Genomic DNA, 20,043 nt, shown 5'->3' with positions numbered 1-20,043 from the left:
GCAGTCGCAGAGCAAACGTTCGTCTACATGGCGGCTCGAAAGCATTCAAAAAACTCTGATCGGTTTCACTTCAGGAGCCTGGAGTTTGACACTGGAAATGTTGTAGATATTTGCAGTTTTAAATAAAAAACATTTTTTTTTCCAGACTCTCAACTCAGTAAGAGCGGACCAGATGGCAGACATCTTTAAATCAAAAATGATCACGATATGGAAACTACATGTTTAAGCAAAAGGAATACAATACAATAATAGGGGAAATAAATATAGAAATATTTTTGCAATTCCATCTCAATGTTGTATTGAGAATAATAAGTGGACATTTTTTTTTGACAAATGTAATGGTCTTAAACTCATAGTTCTTTACATGATTCCAATTTATTAAGCCAAGTGAAAATTCCCAATTGCACTTGAGTCTTTTGTTTTGTTTTGGGTGGAAACAGTATTCTAATAACTTTTGCTTTAGTAAAACAAACAATGTTCTTTTACCAGTAATTAAATTAAAATTGTTATTCAATATATAACAAATATTGTATATTCTTATTATTACATCATCATTTATATTCTTATTATTACGCATTGTAAGCACGATTATACTGACTTTACAGATGTCTTTTGTTTTATTATGTATTGATTTGGTTGATGTGTGCCATGAAATGGATGTACTTGTAGGAAAGTACAAGTACCGCTTAACTGGAAGAATATTGTAAATAGTGTGCTTCAGTTAATTAGTACAATATATCAGCAGTCATTACAAACTCATGCTGTGCAGCCAAATACTGTTCAAACCGGTTCAAACCCACAAAACTTTATTTTAAATTCAAAAATCGCACACAGACATTCATGATATGAGGAGTTGAAACAAGCTACAAATAATGTAAATCCAATAATGTTAGACTGTGTGGATTATTGTAATTTCTCACAAATGAAGGTAGACCTGTATGTCTAGGGGTTCATAATAATAATACAAAAAACAATGATGAGAGAACTAAAGTTAAAAAGATGATGGATTGCTCTGGATTTATATAATATTGCGAACACAGGCATGTTGAACATATCCCTGATTTCAGGTTGAAATGTTTGTGTTTCCCATCAGATCGTGCCACCTAGCAGCGCCGGTGACTTTCTGAAACGACTCCTGACTCCTGAGGGAACTGGAGACGTTGCAGTGCCTGAACATCTGCTGTGAGGCAATACTCAGCAGCCAGACCTCTCCAGGTTTCCCCTCCTCTCAGGGGTCCCATGTTCAAAGGGTTAATAGGTCATCTTTGGATTTGAAAGTGTCATATGTGACCTAGTTTACTGGATGTTAGGGATTAGAGGGTTACCCTAAACCTCTGATAATGACATTTCCCTGAAGGAGGATAAATGATCAGTGTGAATATGTAGGTCTCCTTTACTAACCCTCTGGTGAAGGATTCAGTTAGTTTGATAATGTTTACATATTAGAATTTCAAAGAAGCAACCCATTCTTATCAAATCATATCATAACGAATGATAAAGGGAAACTTGCCAAATTGTTTAATGTAAGGTAATGTATATATTTTTTATAGACAGCAATATATCATGTCTGATCTACAATTGCCTCAAGGCACCACCAATTAAATGTGTAAAGCTCAGATAACTCAGACCACAAGCCACCCTTTGAAGAGGGTTTTTAAGTTATTATTGTTAATAAATAATGTCCCAATCAAATTAAAATGGCAGACTTGTTAGAAAGAAACACATCTGTGAATTGTAATCGATGCATCATAAACGTTTATATTACTGAACAGACTCCGTTAACACCACCAGTAAGGCCTTGAATCTACCATCGGATGTCACTAAAGTAAAATAATCGGACACCTTTTGATCTGTGCTGCAGCTAAAAGTACAGTATTTAGAAATATACAGAGGAAATATACCAATACTACATTGCATTCATACCACTAAGTTACTATGAATTATGTACCACTTCCGTTGAGACCGAGTATTGGTGTTGTACTAACAAACTGAATGGTAATGGGACCATTTTATTTATTATTAGATAGCAGAATACACACACCCTAAAATCATGTCATTTATTTGAGTGTTTTATGTGTGCTTGTCATATATTTACTTCTTTATGTATGTTATGTTTCACATACAGTTTTGTATGCTCATAAATGTTATACTCTTCATTGTCATTTTAGTTGCTTTTACAACTTCATCTACAACAAGAAGATGCAACAGAAATCACAGTCTTTCCTACTAAATTAATTGTTGGTGAAGATATTTGATCACAAGGAGACTTGTTTAAAGTGAATGTACTTGTACAGACGTCCAAAACATGAGTAAAATGTCATAATATGGTGATGATTGTCTAGAAAGATATAGCGAAGAACTGTTTGCCGTGGCGTCCTCTGGTTTCAGCTTGCACGTGTCTTGAGTGTTTCAGAGATACTCTAGCCTAAAAACAGCAATGCTATGCAAAGCCGTCATGAATTATGCCAGCAATGGCAGACACGTACGGTTGCCCCCTTCTGGCAATGGGTATTTGGTTTCACTCATGCTCATAAACTACTGGTCCTCCAGCAAAGGTCAGCACCTTGTTAGGGCCTGCTGCGACATCTAACAACCCTATTGTTTGGAGAATACTTCTTTCTATGAACAATGCTGCTATCTGGCTGGCTGCAAACTTCATAACATTTATTTTAAAGCTTTAGGGTCATGATTGTGGATTGCAAATCCAATGAATAGGGTGAAATGAAGTGTGTCCTATTGTGATCTTTGTAGTTAGTTTTAAACCATTCAATATAAACCCTTTTTTTTATTGTTTACAATTTGTAAATAATAAAACAAAAATAACCTGAAAAGGGAAAGTGGCGTAAAAAAAGAACTCCAAGAAAAAGTTGTGTTCTTGTGTGTTTTTGTTCATCAATGTACATGTGTAGAAGGAAAGACCAAGACAGCAACAAAGACTCCTGCAGAAAGTAACAAAAGAAACATCAACAAAGTATTACTAAATATTTAACTCACAAATCCCATATTTGATAGTTTGTAGGATTTGAAAAATATTCCTTTGAGGACACAATAATGGAGGAGCTAAAATCAATAAATGCTCCATGGATGATTTTCTTCTAGAAAACTAAACCTTATCAAAAATAATTGCATAATATTAAATCATATAAATAGATAAATATAGCAGCTTGCTTTTTTTTTGAGTGAACAAATCTGTAAACTTGGTCAGACTTGGAGTTTGTTCCCCCTTTAGTTATCAATAGCCACCCTCTAGTGGTATAATCATGTAACAGCACTACACCAGACATGAGTTAAATATACTGTTTATCCTAATAATTAAACTGAGCTGGACACGTCTAACTGAAGCTTTGAGGAGAACAATTGACAAGGAGGAAGTTTTAGGCATATGTTTTGTGAGGTCATGTTTCACATAACTGGTGGCCTGCATTACTTGTTAATGCATTTCCTCTTTATGGGGCTTTCTGTACTGATGAAGTAATCTGGTATAACTACGTGGTAAAGTATGCATGTAAATGTATCAATGTGTTAATGCTGTCCATGGTGCTGGAATATCCACCTTTTCAAGGTTTCAAATGGCAAGGCTTTTATTGTCATGTTTGCACAGTGTTATGACAATGTACATCTTAGGTCACAAGCTCCTCTAGTGCAACACAATAAAACAGATAAAATAGAACAAGTAAATCAAATCAAATAGAATATAATAGACACAGAATTTGATAGAAACTGTGCAGAATAGTATGCAAAGCTTAAAGCATTGTTATGATTTAGTATATATACAACCTTGAATATAACTTTTCTAAATATATTTTAGGACGTTAAGTCATTGATTTTCCACTGAACACATTATTGCGTGTCTCAACACATTACCACAGTGATTAATGACGACTCGACGTTTCTGTCCCCCCCCCCCCCCCCCCCCCCTCTGTCCGGGAGTGAAGTATCCTTCCGGGACGCTCTGTGTCAGCCTGTGTCAGGGTTTCCACCACTGCTGCATTTGGTTGTTGGCCAGGCGGGTAAAAGCTGCAGCTAGCACCGATCACGGCCTTATTTTATATTACTAATGTTCAAGAGGCAACATGACATCGTCTCAGCAGTGGCTACGGGTCTGTTTCTCGCTCCTGTGCATTTATGCAGCAGTTGAATCCAAACGGATTTTCAAATGTCCTTCAGGATGCACCTGCACCAAGGAGACCATCATCTGCGTCGGGACTTTACAGATCCCACGGACCATACCGAGTGAGATCAACTCCCTGTGAGTATCAGTGTTTGTGAATTATTTATTTTGTTAAGCATAAAACAGCCAATGTTGCGTTCAAGGAGACAATTAACTTGCCACGCGGTGCTCCCCTGCAGAGTTGGCTCTCGGTGTGTCTGGTACAGACTTTGATTTTTGTTTGTTTACTCCCAACAGGAGCCTGGTTAATGGATCCATTTCTGAAATCACAGAGGGAATGTTTTCTCTAATGCCCTCTCTTCAGCTGCTGTAAGTGTACTGTTGTCACGTTATTGATTGGCTACTTGATAATTCATGGCTATATCAGGGGTATATTTTAGAGACAGTGCAACACACAGACACAAATATAGATTATAGTAGTGCTAACTTGTTTGATCTTTTTGTGTGTCATGGCTATTTGAAAACCAAGCAGAAGTGTTGGGAGTGTTATTGATTGGCTTACTCAATTGTTTGGGTGTTTTTCCTTTGCAGACTTTTAAATGCAAATTCTTTGACAACAATAAAAGATGATGCTTTCTCTGGCCTACCACATCTGGAATATTTGTGAGTATCAAATCTAATGCTTACTTAATGCATCATGTTAACTTACATCATGTTATTTGTTTTTCAGATATGTTTTGCCTTGCATATAAGTTCATTTAACTATATACTATCTTGTTCTCCAAAACGTTATAACGTACCCATCCATAATATTCTGACATGTCTATCATTATCTGAAATGATTGAATATGACATTTATTAACTTAAAGTGGATCCACATTGTTTGACTCACTGGACAGATTTATTGAAGGGAACACGATTGAAACCATCACCAAATATGCCTTTCGTGGTCTGCGAGATTTGACTCATCTGTAAGTCTGCAGTCATTTTCTGTACCACACATGCATAATCTGCAGCACCATCACCTTACTTTGACAGAGAAAGACTGAATACATTACATATTTGTTCATTTTTCTGGTCTCCTTGTGATTCTGGTTTAGATCGCTTGCCAATAACAAGATGAGGTTTCTGCCAAGGGATCTGTTTTTTGACTTGGATTCATTGCTGGAACTGTGAGTAAGCAGTTGTGGTGTGTGTGTGTGTGTGTGTGTGTGTGTGTGTGTGTGTGTGTGTGTGTGTGGTGTGTTGTGTGTGGTGTGTGTGTGCTGTGTGTGTGTGTGTGTGTGTGTGTGTGTGTGTGTGTGTGTGTGTGTGTTGTGTGTGTGTGTGTGTGTGTGTGGGTGTGTGTGTGTGTGTGTGTGTGTGTGTGTGTGTGTGGTGTGTGTGTGTGTGTGTGTGTGTGTGTGTGTGTTGTGTGTGTGTGTGTGTGTGGTGTGTGGTGTGTGTGTGTGTGTGTGTGGTGTGTGTGTGTGGTGGGTGTGTGGTGTGTGTGTGGTGTGTGTGTGTGTGTGTGTGTTTTTTGACTGCATTGCTAAGTGAAGCTGACTCAAGCGGAGTTTGTGTTTGGCAGCATTAAACCCCACAAGAATTATGATATGGATAGCATTATCGAGTTTCTTTGTTTGTTTCCTTTATACTGCATTACATTTTTAAGATTTTCTTTCTAGCTATTTTGTTACCTTTTTCGATTCATTTTAATAAATCGTTCTACAGTGAAATGTAAAATCTATTTGAAACATAATATGTGGCTTAAATAATCAAGGTAAGGTCAATGGGTATACATTCCAAAACACTTCATCATCAATCTGGACCAACTGCTGTACAGTATATGCTTGTTCTTGAAAAGGTGCAAGGTTTATGTCCAGAAGCATGCAGCATTATCTTGTTGAGCACCATAAAGTGGGTTTGAATATTACTTAGTTTCATCACATGCAGAAACATCTTTAAGGACTTTCTCAAGCCTTTGTGGCACCTGAATACTTCTTCTTATGAATTTTAAAATATATTAAGTGTGTCCAAGCTGATTTCATCATGTCATACAACAGGGATCTGCGAGGCAACTCTTTCCAGTGTATTTGTGAGAACAAGTGGCTGATGATGTGGCTGAAAAACACCAACGCCACAGTGTCAGATGTCTTCTGCGCCGGCCCCAGTGACATGAAGGGCAAACGGCTCAATGACCTTCCTATCCCACCGGGCGAGTGTATCTCCACAGGTAAAATTACACAAACGCCATCAAACGAATAATGAATAGGCACAGCTAAAGATACAATGTTAAAAAAAGGACTACCATGCACTCAAAACCAAACAAGCAGATGTAATGCCTGTTTATATGTGCCTTTGAACAGACACACCACACACACACACACACACACACACACCACACACACACACACACACACACACACACACACACACACACACACACACACCAGCAGCTCTGTCAGAATGCACGTAGGAACACCAGTGCTTTGAGCTAAATGCTATGGTCAGCATGGTAACTACTGTAAAATGCTGACGTATATTGTTTACCATATAATCATATAATCATCTTTAGAACAACTGCAGCTGGTGGGGATGTAATGTTTGTAGGTGTTTGTTGAATATTTTAAGTAAGTATAGACCTTTATGTATTGGAATAAATTACATTTAATTAATTTGACATGAATACTTTTTTGTTGCATGTTGACGGAGCATTATGTAATTTAACATACTATAAGTGTATATGTGTATATTCTTTCCCTTTTTCTTTGAGCAGACTAGTAGATTTAGTTTTTCTCTGCGTCACAGACTTTGTGCGTCATCAGTACATTCCCATTCAGTCCATGTCAGCGGACATCTTCTCCTATAAAGAAGACATCTACGTGGCGATGGCTGCCCCCATCTCCAACAGCTGTGTGGTCATGGAGTGGGATCATGTGGAAATGAATTTCAGGAAATTTGACAATATAACAGGTTTGATAATATTCACCAAAAGTCTTTATTTTTTAAAGGATGAGTCCAGTGATATTCATGTATTTTCTTATAGTCAGAAAATCTCATGAAAAGGCCCAAACCAACAAAGAATTGGTCCTAGAAACAAGTAATGCAGCTTAATCAGCTTTTTGTCGTAAAATTCAATTGTTGCTTAAAATCTATTAAAACACATTTGACCCCATCTGACAGGTTACTTTATTACAATGAACATGGACACTATCGTTTATTTTTTATTAATCCCACAAACACTGTCCTGGTGCTGTAAATACTGTCCAGATCACCAAATATGTGTCGATGCACAGCTACAAATATTTCCCAACCATTTGAAAATGCAATCCTGTTTGAGAAATGTTTGTTAAAATGTTTGTTATTTTTGAAATGATTGTGCTATTTAAAATAATGTGGTTTTTTTTAAGAACCAGTGTGCTTTGGACCTAGAGCCACAGATAATGCACAGCTAATTTGACAATATCAAAAATAGAAAATAGTTGAAGAGAAGAGCTTTATAATGAAATAGTTGATTAAGGGGTAGATAGATGATCAACTTTGATGTAATTTTCTGTGTTTTAATACCACACATCTTTTTCATCCTCACAGGAAAGTCTGTTGTTGGATGCAAGTCTGTCCTGATTGACAACCATGTCTTAGTCATTGTTACCCAGCTCTTTGGCGGCTCCCATATTTACAAGTTTGACGATCGTCAAAACAAGTTCACAAAGTTTCAAACCATTGAGGTCTTTAACATCTCCAAGCCAAACGATATTGAGGTCTTCCAAATGGACGGAGACTGGTACTTTGTGATCGTGGACAGCTCCAAGGCAGGAATGTCTACTCTGTACAAGTGGACCGACCAACCAGACCGCAATGAAACGGGTTTCTTCTCCTACCAGTTTCTCCACGAGTGGTATCGTGATACAGATGCTGAGTTTGTCGAATGGGACGGGAAGTCCTACCTCATCCTAACCAGCCGCTCTCAGCCACCTGTCATCTACCTTTGGAACAAGAGCACCCTGAAGTTCATATTTCACGGGGAAATCACAAATGTTGACGACGTGGTGGCAGTCAAAGCCTTCCGGATAGACAAGGACTTGTATCTGGCCATGACTTGCTTCATCGGTGACTCAAAAGTCCTGAAGTGGACCAACAAGCAGTTCACTGATGTGCAGGCTCTTCCTTCTCGAGGAGCGATGATCCTCCAGCCTTTCATAATCTCTGACAAGCATTACCTTGCTCTGGGCAGCGATTACTCTTTCACACAAATCTACCTCTGGGATGCGGAGACCAAAACCTTCCACAAGTTCAAGGACATTTATGTGCAGTCGCCCCGCTCATTTATAGTACTAACCACCGAGCGGAGGCATTTCATCTTCTCCTCCAGCCTCAAGGGCAAATCTATGGTTTTTGAGAATGTAATGGTAGACTTAAGCTTATAAAACCTTGCAAAGATAATGACTAATCACATCGGAATAATTGTTCCATAAATGCTAAAAAGCGTTGTCAAATGCAGTATATTGATGAAACATTATGTATCTTCCTTGGTTTGAGACAAGCATCTTTGCCAGGTTCCTGTAACTCATATGACTTTCTAGCAATTCTGGAGGTATGTTAGGTCCACAGTAAACATTAACTATGGGCATTAAAGATGGCCTTTCAACCTTTGAAATGAAACCAGCATGAAGATATTGTTATGGCAAACTACATATTATGTTAAAAGGTGTCTATTATGGGCATAGCTTTAGTCTGGCCACCCCACACAGGTAGTAGGAATACTTTAGGGATATAAAAAACGCATAGACATAGCATTATATATGATTATCTAATGTTGCACCTGTTAGGTTGGTGCCTATTTAAAGTAAGAAGCCAGACATATCTATTTTGCCTATGGCGCTGCACCTCTCAAGGTGTTGGTATGCTGGAAAAGCTGTTAATAGCTCTTACGTAAGTGCATTCACATTTGAAAAGTCTGCTGTCATAGAGAGGGTCAAGATGTGATAATGGTTTAAAAATAGGGATGATGTCACACACTTGAGAAGGTATGCATGGTGTACCACATGGTTGTACACATGAAGATATGGTTTGTGTTGGGAAGCTAAAAAAAGGTTAGAAAGCAGTGATTGTTTCAGACACCAGGCCCAACCACTGCAAGCATAAAAGTCAAATGTAACCCTAAAATGCCACAAAACTGTGTATCTGAAGTGATAACTGGACAACATGAACAACTACTGTCATGACTGATTGATTAAAATGTGCATGAAACAGAGGTTTTCTTGGTGACATCATCCCTGTAACGCAGCTGAATGTATTACCTTTATATTATAAGACTAATGCTTAACTGCACTGCATTCATAACAAGCTACATTATTAACAGAGTGCCTGATTGGTGTCAGAAATAAATGTAATTTTCCCTTATTACTATGCAAAATGTAAAATACTGACTGTTGCTCTAAATAACAATCTTGAGGTTAATTGTGTGCTGCTATGTGACTTGAAATGACATTTACACGGTCTTAAGACACACATGTTTACTTTGTATTTAATGATCCTTTGATATTTTTTCATGTATTGTACAGATTTAATTACAGTCATTGTAATGTCAAATATAAATATTTGACATTACAATGGCATGATGTTCAAATTAGGCCCTGGTCACAACATCTTAAATCAAAAGTGCTTACAAGATCTAGCATAAGCAATATTTTGTTAGCATTTCAGATTTCTTTTAAAAAACATTTTTCCTTTCTATGTTTCTGTAATATTCCTGACAATTATTTATATATTTATTTTTGACTCTATAGAGCTATAACGCTTCACTGACAGCCTTCAGTCTTGTATGAATGTGTTTGTGTAAACGCATTAAAGAGCATTTAACCACATGTATTGTACTCATCTGTGTTTCACTCTGTTCTCCATTCTTGCAGATTTACAGACTGTGCATTGTGTCCATAAAGCAGTGACAAAGTGCCTCAGTGAGCACGTTTGAAATTGATAGGGCATCTGGCATCTGAGACAGCATTTCCTTTTAACTGCAGCAGAGGACAAACAACACAATCATATGGTTATTGAAAAGAACAGGAAGACAAAGCAAGTATCATCATCATAATCAGCAGCAGCAGCATCATCACCATCATCAGCATCATCATCATAATCTAGTGTTATTGTCTTTTAGTCTTGAGGCTTTGATGTGATTGATGCAGCTTTTAAAAGCCTCTTGAGATAAACAATCTTGTCAGATCCCTCCCCTCCTGCTCTCCAGACTTTATCGTTCTGCTGCCAAGTAACTCCATGTTTACTTTTCTTTATCGACTATCAATTTTTGTTTTTCATTGATTTGCACAAAATAAAAATACAGTTTCCTCTACTTCAATTTGTAACTATAAGGACATGAACATTTACATTAAGATGCATATTTGATTTAAGTCAGTGGATAAATAAAGATATTTTTGACATTATACTGTAGAAGCTTATAAGCAGCTAAAATCATATATTTTATAATTATTTATCATATGAATACTAACCTCATGTTGGCCTCTTTAATGTATTTAAAGCTAAATCGTTGTTTACCAATGTAGGTCTCCATACGAAGCTACTAGTCCACTATTAACGCTTAGTTCCTATTTTTACGAGGGTTTCCAAATGCGTCGTGACGCATCTCTCACGTCAGTGACGTCCGGAAGTGATACAGCTCCTGTTCCTCGATCAATTAATCGGTTAATCCACGGTTTTGATGCGTCTTTAAATCCGATCACAACCCAGTGATGCTGTTTTGAAACTCACCTTGCGTCATTACTATATATATTTTCCCTGCAGTGCGGAGAGAGATGGATCCGAGCAGGAGGAGCGAGAGCGACTGGCAGGGTCTGGTGAACGAGGTGAGGAGAAATCCGCAGAGAGGAGTGTATCCTCCACCAGTGTTCGTGCAGCAAACTATTTCATTAGGGCTTCATTTGTGTCGTTTCGGTCGTTTCACACTCTTTGAATGCGGTGTTTCGCCTCCTGTTTGTATCCACAGCCAGTTGAAGATGTCGTTTAGATTAACGGAGTAAAGAGGATTAAATCTCTGCCTGTGCAAGGAAGTAGATCTGTGTTTTCCTTTTATACATGCAGAGCCTGATGTCATACAGAGATGATGACATTTAACTACAGCCTGCAGGTGTATTTACTTTTCACTACGGATAATCTGTCACAATCAATACATTTAGATGACAGCTCGTGGCGAGTTTATGATCCCCCTTATGTACATGTCTAATAGTCAGATCCAGTAAATTGTAGAAGCAAATCGTACTGTCTGGTATGACTGACAACATTACAAATGATAAGCCATATTTATATACAGTAGCAGAATGTTTCAACACTTTAGCAAGTGCAGGTCTAATAAATCCATTAGTTAATTGACAGAACATTTATAGAAAACAGGCCTGATAATTGATGGATCATTTATTGAGCAAAAATAAAAAGATCTGTTCCTGCTCCTTTATATGATTGGAAATACAATATCTCTGGGTTTCGGGAAATTTTGTTGGGCATTTTTCTGTATTTTCTTTTTAATTGGCTAATGAAGGTGCATTTGAGACTTCCCCATTTCCAAAAAAAGCTGAGATTTTCCATTGAACTTCATATTCATTGTATTAAGTATATGTTATGCTGTTAGAAATGGATGTTGGTCAAGCTCCCATATTTTTTATAAATTAACTGCAGGCAGACAATGTACATGTAAACAGCAAACATTTATCCACCCTGACATGGACAAATTCAAAGTAGAGTAAATACATTGTAATTACATAATGATTATAAAATGTACATTTTCAGAAAGATATTTAGTCCCTTACTCAACAATATATTTCAGTTAATGGAAAAAGCATTTGGATAATAATGAAATTATGGCAAACTATTTGTACCATGTCCACCCTGTCATGGAAGGCTTGTTGACAGGGTGGACAATGACAGGGTGGACATTTTTGGCTAATATTAGCATTTAATGAGCACATGGTGGACCTTCAGTTAGCAATATGATTCAGTTACCAAGGTGACTGTGTACTGTACTGTTTAACAAATATATTTCGAATTTCTGAAAGGTTTTTATATTAATTGATATTTCACTATGACAGAGTGGACATGTTAAGCTTGACAACATCCAACTACACACATAATATGATTTACAATTACGAAATATAAGTTTAAATACTTACTCTGCAACTAGCCAATGTCTCAGCCTCCATTGAGGAAAGACAATATGTTGGTAGTCACTGAAAACATCAGATGTTTTTTTATGGGGCAGTTACCCCTTAATGACAGGGTGGAAGGCAATGTCAGGGACACATGCAAAATGTTCAATATTATTTAGAAAATAGAATATACATGATCAAAATGACTCGTTTTATCAAATAACTTGTTGTGGACAATAAAAAAAGGGGAATTTCTGACCTAAACAGATGTCATGACAGAAATCAACATCAGAAGTTCTCATGTGGTTATTTTAATATGCAATATCTTGAATATTGGCTGCACTGCTTCATTATCTTTTCTTATAAACAATAATATTAAGTTGCTGGCTTTTGAAAGATGACACTGCCTACCTAGCCAGTATGATTCAGTATGCATGTAACACATTTATTTAACTTTCTCTTAAAACATTTGTTCTTACACGCAGTTCCTCGTTTGTAAGCGGAAGTTGGAGAGTAAGAAGGAAGCTCTCCTGATTCTGTCGAAGGAGCTGGACACCAGCCAGCAGGAGAGGGATCAGTACCAGCTGATGGCCAACCAGCTGCGGGAGAGACACCAAGGACTCAAGAAGAAGTACAGAGAGCTCATTGTAAGCAACAATTGTACAGACGTAACGATACATCATCATCGTAAAAAAAATAGGCAGAATAAATGGCAGAACAGAAAATATATTTGCCCAAAATAAACATTCTACAATTTGCATTAAATAACCATTCCCTTGTTGTTATTACTAACAGGATGGAGATCCCACTCTGCCTCCTGAGAAAAGGAATCAAGTAAGTGATTTTGACATATACTCCAAATGGCTGAAATGGCTATTAACATAAAAGTATTGTTCTGTAGCCTATATCTTTAATTGTTTATCGTGGATATATTAATGTAACAGACCAATTATAAGTCTGTGTAGTGGTAGTGATCGTATCTTCATGTCCTCTTCAGGTGAATTTAGCCCAGCTACTGAGGGACAGAGAAAAGAGCAGTGAACTTTCTGAGGAGGTGAAGGAGCTGAAACAACGCCTGGTGGAAGCTCAAGGTGACAACAAGGTAAACACTGTTCAACATACTGGACATTGCAATACAATTAAATATGAATAGTTCTCTTTTTCGGTCTTGCATATATTACCAACATTTATAGTTATGAATACATGTATCTGATTTGAGTTGGCATAAAAGTTCATGCAGAAAAAGAGATTTATCAGATTAAATAAAGCAGAAAACTGTGCAAAATACAAAAGGATGTATCTCTCTCCCAACAGCTTTTACGAATGACCATCACCAAACAGAGGCTTGGAGACGAGGAGGTCGGCACTCGACACTTTCCTGCTCATGAGCGAGAGGATCTGGTCCGACAGTTAGAAAGAGCCGGAGAGCAGGTGAGAGGGCTGCTTCCTGTTTATTTGTTTTAATGCAATCATTTAGATTATGAAGGTGACTTTCAGTTAATGGCTTTTTGGTGAACGCATCATGACATTTAACAGAAGTAGTACTTGTAAAAATGTTCTTAAAATCCTGCATTTAAAATATGAACATTAGTTTTGTAACAGTATGTAAGTACAGAGAGACATTGTATTTATGACCTGGTTAAACTTATTCAAAGCAAAAAGACCTCCTAATGTCAACAACTTTGCTATTAGATTTAAATGTAGTCCAACCTGACATAGTTAGTTTTTCTTACTAACACTATCCAACTATAGGAGGCTTTCTTAGAGAGGTGAACTTACAATGTGTATCACACATGTATTGGTATGTTTTGTGTGTCTGCAGAACGAGGTCCTGGAGCACAGCGTGAAGTCGCTCACAGACGAGCTTCAGGACGTTCGAGCGGAGCGGGACGTGTTTCAGCAGAAGGCTCATCGGCTCAATGCGGAGATCAACCACATCCTGGGCAACGATGAGATACGCATTTTAGACGTCGATGCACTCTGCATGGAGAACAGGTTTGTTTCTTTAAAATAAAAATGTCACTGTTAGTGTGTCTGCAACAGTTGTTTCACAGTTTAAGGGTCAATCTATAACTTTGGATTGTATATTTATGTTTAATCAGCTGGTAAATTAAAAAAGATGATGATAAAATGTGAATGTACATTTATTGATTGGCTTCTAATACTATAATTATTATTATAATTATATCCCAGGTATTTGCATGAGCGTTTCTGTCAACTTCAAGAAGAGATCCACTTGCTCAAATCAAACCTGGTGAAGTACAAGGTAGCTACATATTTTATTGTGATTTTCTTATTTGTTAAATATCTTACTCTTACAGTATTTTTAACTACTTATTAATTAAATGAAACCATTTCACTTTTTGCAAATGTTAAATGTGAACTACTTTTCTCTCAGATCACAAACCTCTCATGCCTAATCATTTCCTCTGATTTCAGAGTGCGCTGGACTGCAGGAAAACCTCTAAAATCTGTGGGAAACCTAACAGTAGTGCACTGACTGGGGTGCTCTCTGCTAAACAAGGTCAGAAGGATCAGATATTTTAAAAACAAAATGCACATGTAGACATTTACACAAGCTTTGAAGGAAAATGCAGTTTTATAAACCCTTAATTTGTAGAAAGTCTAACATGGTGACTGTATTTTAACTGAGAATAATGATGTGTGTGCAGTGAAGGAATTGTTACTGTCTGAAGAAAACGGCTGCAGCTTGCCGGTGACTCCTCAGTCCATCTCAGACCTCAAGTCCCTCGCCACAGCTCTGCTGGAAACCATCCACGAGAAGAACATGGTTATTCAGCACCAACGCCAAATCAACAAGTACTCAATCTCGTACCTAACACACATACCTAATGCACTGTAATCTCTATCAATAAGGCCGGAAGAAAACATGAAAATATCTTTGTTTTTGTTCCTTTTTGTTGTTAGGATTCTGGGAAACCGAGTAGCAGAGCTGGAGAAGAAACTAAAATCATTAGAAATGTCTGGATTATGGAGCCTGCCAGGTGAACACCATTATCTTAAAGTGGACCTATCATGCCATGAATAATATATTGTAGGGCCATACCTATATAAAACATGTCTGTGAAGTTTTTTTTTCAAAATACCAAACAGATCATGCATTTTAGCCATGCCTCATTTCGCTCTATTTGCTCTTTTCTAGCCCTGTTTTTGCAAGGGCTGATTCTGTGACGTAGCTTTAATGCAAATGAGCTGCAGCTGACCACGACCCCCTGCAGGAGAGGGGGGTGTGCTCAAAGATCAGCTGCTGGGCTCTCAGAAGAGGGGGAGGAAAAGAGAGGCTCCGTCCTCTGTGTATTATTCTTATAATATTATATAGAGTCGTTATTCATTTGTTTTAAAGCTCAATAAATAACCAAGAAGACCTTTGACCGGCACTTTTCTAATTTTGGTCGGAAGATTTAAACTTTAACGGACATGTTGACCAGCGGAAAAAAAAAAATCTAACTGAAACTCTGCCGCACGGCCCCCTCGTCCCTTGGAAGAGGCGGAGAGGTGGGTGTTTGTCATCTACTGGTGGACTACCGGAGAGAATTACAGCACTTGCCTCGGGGAGGGATTGCATTGAATTACAGCAGCAGGAGCAAACGCTTGCCTCGGGGAGGGAGAAAAAGAGCCAGAGCGTCCACAGCGGAGAATAAACAGAAGAGCAACCATGGCAACCATGCGCGGGAAGTCTTCCTCGCTGCTTTTGTGGCAGACTACAGCCTGACAGACTTACAGGCCTGGCATACAGTGGGGCAAAAAAGTATTTAGTCAGCCACCAATTGTGCAAGTTCTCCCACTTAAAAAGATGATAGAGGCCTGTAATTTTCATCCTAGGTACACTTCAACTATGAGAGACAGAATGGGGTGAAAGAATAAAGGAAATCACATTGTAGGATTTTTAATGAATGAATTGGTAAATTCCTCTGTAAAATAAGTATTTGGTCACCTACAAACAAACCTGTAACTTCTTCTTTAAGAGCCTCCTCTGTCCTCCACTTGTTAACTGTATTAATGGCACCTGTTTGAACTCGTTATCAGTATAAAAGACACCTGTCCACAACCTCAAACAGTCACACTCCAAACTCCACTATAGCCAAGACCAAAGAGCTGTCAAAGGACACCAGAAACAAAATTGTAGACCTGCACCAGGCTGGGAAGACTGAATCTGCAATAGGTAAGCAGCTTGGTGTGAAGAAATCAACTGTGGGAGCAATTATTAGAAAATGGAAGACATACAAGACCACTGATAATCTCCCTCGATCTGGGGCTCACAAAATGATCACAAGAACGGTGAGCAAAAATCCCAGAACCACACGGGGGGGCCTAGTCAATGACCTGCAGAGAGCTGGGACCAAAGTAACAAAGGCTACCATCAGTAACACACTACGCCACCAGGGACTCAAATCCTGCAGTGCCAGACGTGTCCCCCTGCTTAAGCCAGTACATGTCCAGGCCCGTCTGAAGTTTGCTAGAGAGCATTTAGATGATCCAGAAGAGGATTGGGAGAATGTCATATGGTCAAATGAAACCAAAATAGAACTTTTTGGTAAAAACTCAACTAGACGTGTTTGGAGGAGAAAGAATGCTGAGTTGCATCCAAAGAACACCATACCTACTGTGAAACATGAGGGTGGAAACATCATGCTTTGGGGCTGTTTTTCTGCAAAGGGACCAGGACGACTGATCCGTGGAAAGGAAAGAATGAATGGGGCCATGTATGGTGAGATTTTGAGTGACAACCTCCTTCCATCAGCAAGGGCATTGAAGATGAAACGTGGCTGGGTCTTTCAGCATGACAATGATCCCAAACACACTGCCCGGGCAACGAAGGAGTGGCTTCGTAAGAAGCATTTCAAGGTCCTGGAGTGGCCTAGCTAGTCTCCAGATCTCAACCCCATAGAAAATCTTTGGAGGGAGTTGAAAGTCCGTGTTGCCCAGCGACAGCCCCAAAACATCACTGCTCTAGAGGAGATCTGCATGGAGGAATTTATTTCTCATTTTGTCTCTCATAGTTGAGGTATACCTAGGATGACAATTACAGGCCTCTCTCATCTTTTTAAGTGGGAGAACTTGCACAATTGGTGGCTGACTAAATACTTTTTTGCCCCACTGTATGTACTACAGCGTCTCCAGCGCTTTCGAGCGGCAATGGCCGTGGCCCAACCTCTCATTCCCCTGATAGGTGGAGAGTTGCCCATATAGGCGGAGCACTCCTTTTCTGACATCAGAGAAATTCAAATCTGTATCAGCTCCGTTGCAGCCCCGTTTTTAGAGATTTGGGCATGGAGGAAAAGAGAGAGGGTTGTGTTTTCTGACACTTGGTGAGTTCCCTGACACACAGGGGACACATATTCATGCATAAAAGACATACAAAAGTGCATTTTGCACGATAGGTCCCCTTTAATATACTGAAACTAATGTGCTTCATTGAAATGTGTATTCTACTTGCTTTTTACAATAATTGACATGCCTTATCCTTCCTTCTGTCCTTTTGCTTCTTGCTTCCTGAAGGCCTGACTTATAATGTGTCTCTGGGAATTTATGGAAGTACGTTTCTCTCACTTTCTCTTAATACTTTTTAACATGCAAACTTCATCTTCTTCAATAACTTCTCATACTTTCCCAAATTAAATGTACTCTTTTCTATTCAATACAACAGTGACAAGCATTGTTGGAACTCATACTCGATGTTTTAATAGAAATAGAAAATGTAGAATAATAGTTTATTACAAGTAGCAATTCTGAATTCAAAAGTATTAGCATCAAAATATACTTAAAGTACCAAAATAATTGTTGATGCATTAAAATGTGGTATAATTATAAGGTGTCGATTATTTTTTATTAAATAATACTGCTGAATAACTTATAAATATCACCAAGTAATTGTTATTCAATTCAATACATTATATGGTGTTTTTAATATGTTGCATTATTAGCAGTAACTTAACTTATAAAATAAATCTAAGTACATTTGTTGACTTGTGGAGTAGAATTTCTCATGTAGTACAAATAATAAAAAATTGGACATAAGTAAAGTAAATGGACTTAGTCATTTTCCACTTTCTGGATGTCTCATGCTTTTATTAAGGCTTACTTTGAATTATATTTTGTCATAATAGGAGGAAAAGAAACCATCATCCTGAACACTCAGCAGGCGGGAGACAACAGAGTCTCCTGGAAAGGAAGGTGAGGGATAAATGTGCCCTAAACTTCTCTCAGTGTACGCCATCTATGGTTCTGTGTTGCGGAGATTACATTTCTTAAATCTTCTATTCATATAGGTGATGAAGTGTCAGAAGAAATAGCCGTGGATCAGCAGAGCTCCACAGAAATCTCCATCCAAGAGAGTGAACCCCCCGCTGTGTCAGGTAATGGAGAGGAGCCTCTCGTGGAGGCACCATCGGCGTCCAGCGAGGAAACGTGCCAACCAGCCGAGGAAGAGCCAGCCAGCCCTCAGACACAAACACCAGACAGTGAGGAGTGTCCTGACATCGGCCAATCACAGGTCACAACGGATTAACCATTCAGCAGTCAAGAGAAGAGGAGTGTGTGAGTGTTTCCTCTCCAACACAACATCCGTCAGACCTCTGCCACATACAGCAAACTTTAGAGAACTCTGACCCCACAGGAGAAAGTGAGGAAGAGTCAGAGAAATGCACTGAAAATGTTGAAACAGAGTGTATTTTGATACAGGAAAACATCAATAGCACAATGTCACCTGCTGAAGAAGAGCAGGAGGACGTCCAGTCAAACCGGGAGACAGAGCTTACAGAGGAGACAGATGTTTGTAAGTCAGGAAATGTGAAGTCTTCCACGAGCCGCTCTCGTGGTGCAGAGCATCAGGAGAAATCCTCAGAAACATGAGGATAATTGATACATTATTAATGCTACTTGATTCATTGTTATGAATAATGAAACACACCTGAGTTGTTACGATTGACTGACAGTAGAAAAATGAATATATCCCTGTCAGAGGAACGGGAACGCCTCCTGAGAAACAAAACAAATATCTATATGTCCACTGTCAGTAACCAACAATGTTATTTATGCTTTAATTTGATCTGTTTTGAGTCTTATGTATAAATGGTCCAAAGAATGTTGAAATCTGAGCGTAACACCCACATGTGATTGTTGAACAATACGCTGCTATAACAGCCTCCAAAACCTTTTTGAGCTCATTTGGCAGTGATTAGCTTCCTTCCTAAAACAGGAAACCCAAACCTTAGCCAGAAAGTTTGAAGCTTTATAATGCGTTTGTATCAGAGCGGGAGGAACTATGATTCAAGTTTGTTTAAAAAGTAGCAAAAAAGGGCTGTCGAATTTGTGTTTCATAGAGTTTGACCAGGTGGGATGATTTAGATTTCTCTGTCTTTGAGATTGACTTAAGACTGAATATGAACCCAACATTGAAGGAGAATGTAATTGTAATAACATGTCTAATGTTGACTCTGGAATAAGACACTGATTTAGGTTTTCTATAGAACTAACACAAAAATAAAGGGACACGTGTAATTGCATTTGTCATGAACTTAAAGAGGTGTTGTTGCTTAGGATTTCTCCTTTATCTTTCTACCTCTGTCCACATTTAGGAAACCATGTTAAAGATCTCTACAACAAATAAATCAGCCAGATGTTTAGCTTAAGCAGCAACTTTATTTATTTTCTTTAAAAACAATGCAAACATTTCCAAAACACTTCATTTATTATTCTCCTAAATGATAAAAATGTGGGATATTTGCTTTTTTGCTAAACACTTTCACAAAAACAAATGTATCACAGCTATAT

The 20,043-nt window shown here is 38.3% G+C and overlaps 2 protein-coding genes across 2 annotated transcripts; both read left to right on the top strand.

Moving 5' to 3' along the window:
- The first annotated feature begins 3,954 nt into the window (after window positions 1-3,954).
- LOC117538043 (leucine-rich repeat LGI family member 2-like) lies at window positions 3,955-9,960 on the top strand. Its single transcript, XM_034203546.1, has 8 exons — window positions 3,955-4,249; window positions 4,409-4,480; window positions 4,703-4,774; window positions 5,011-5,082; window positions 5,212-5,283; window positions 6,157-6,326; window positions 6,902-7,066; window positions 7,685-9,960. Exons 1-8 carry the CDS (start codon window positions 4,074-4,076, stop codon window positions 8,518-8,520), a joined length of 1,635 nt encoding a protein of 544 aa, XP_034059437.1. The 5' UTR covers window positions 3,955-4,073; the 3' UTR covers window positions 8,521-9,960.
- Window positions 9,961-10,752: 792 nt separating this feature from the next.
- Window positions 10,753-19,412, top strand: LOC117538042 (coiled-coil domain-containing protein 149-like). Its single transcript, XM_034203545.1, is given in 15 exon segments — window positions 10,753-10,956; window positions 12,735-12,896; window positions 13,045-13,083; window positions 13,247-13,351; window positions 13,564-13,680; window positions 14,072-14,244; window positions 14,443-14,515; window positions 14,689-14,773; window positions 14,922-15,069; window positions 15,178-15,254; window positions 17,770-17,805; window positions 18,378-18,412; window positions 18,414-18,444; window positions 18,540-18,773; window positions 18,776-19,412. Coding segments are annotated over 15 exon segments (1,713 nt in total). The 5' UTR covers window positions 10,753-10,905; the 3' UTR covers window positions 19,123-19,412.
- Window positions 19,413-20,043: the final 631 nt, after the last annotated feature.

Source organism: Gymnodraco acuticeps, unplaced genomic scaffold (assembly GCF_902827175.1).
Source record: "Gymnodraco acuticeps unplaced genomic scaffold, fGymAcu1.1, whole genome shotgun sequence".
Taxonomy (NCBI): domain Eukaryota; kingdom Metazoa; phylum Chordata; class Actinopteri; order Perciformes; family Bathydraconidae; genus Gymnodraco; species Gymnodraco acuticeps.
This window is presented reverse-complemented; position numbering and strand designations above follow the sequence as displayed.

Coding starts and splice junctions, on each gene's coding strand:
- LOC117538043 (XM_034203546.1), top strand. CDS start 4,074: ATGACATCGTCTCAGCAGTGGCTACGGGTCTGTTTCTCGCTCCTGTGC. Junction 4,775..5,010: donor CTACCACATCTGGAATATTT/GTGAGTATCAAA, acceptor CTCACTGGACAG/ATTTATTGAAGGGAACACGA. Junction 5,284..6,156: donor TTGGATTCATTGCTGGAACT/GTGAGTAAGCAG, acceptor GTCATACAACAG/GGATCTGCGAGGCAACTCTT.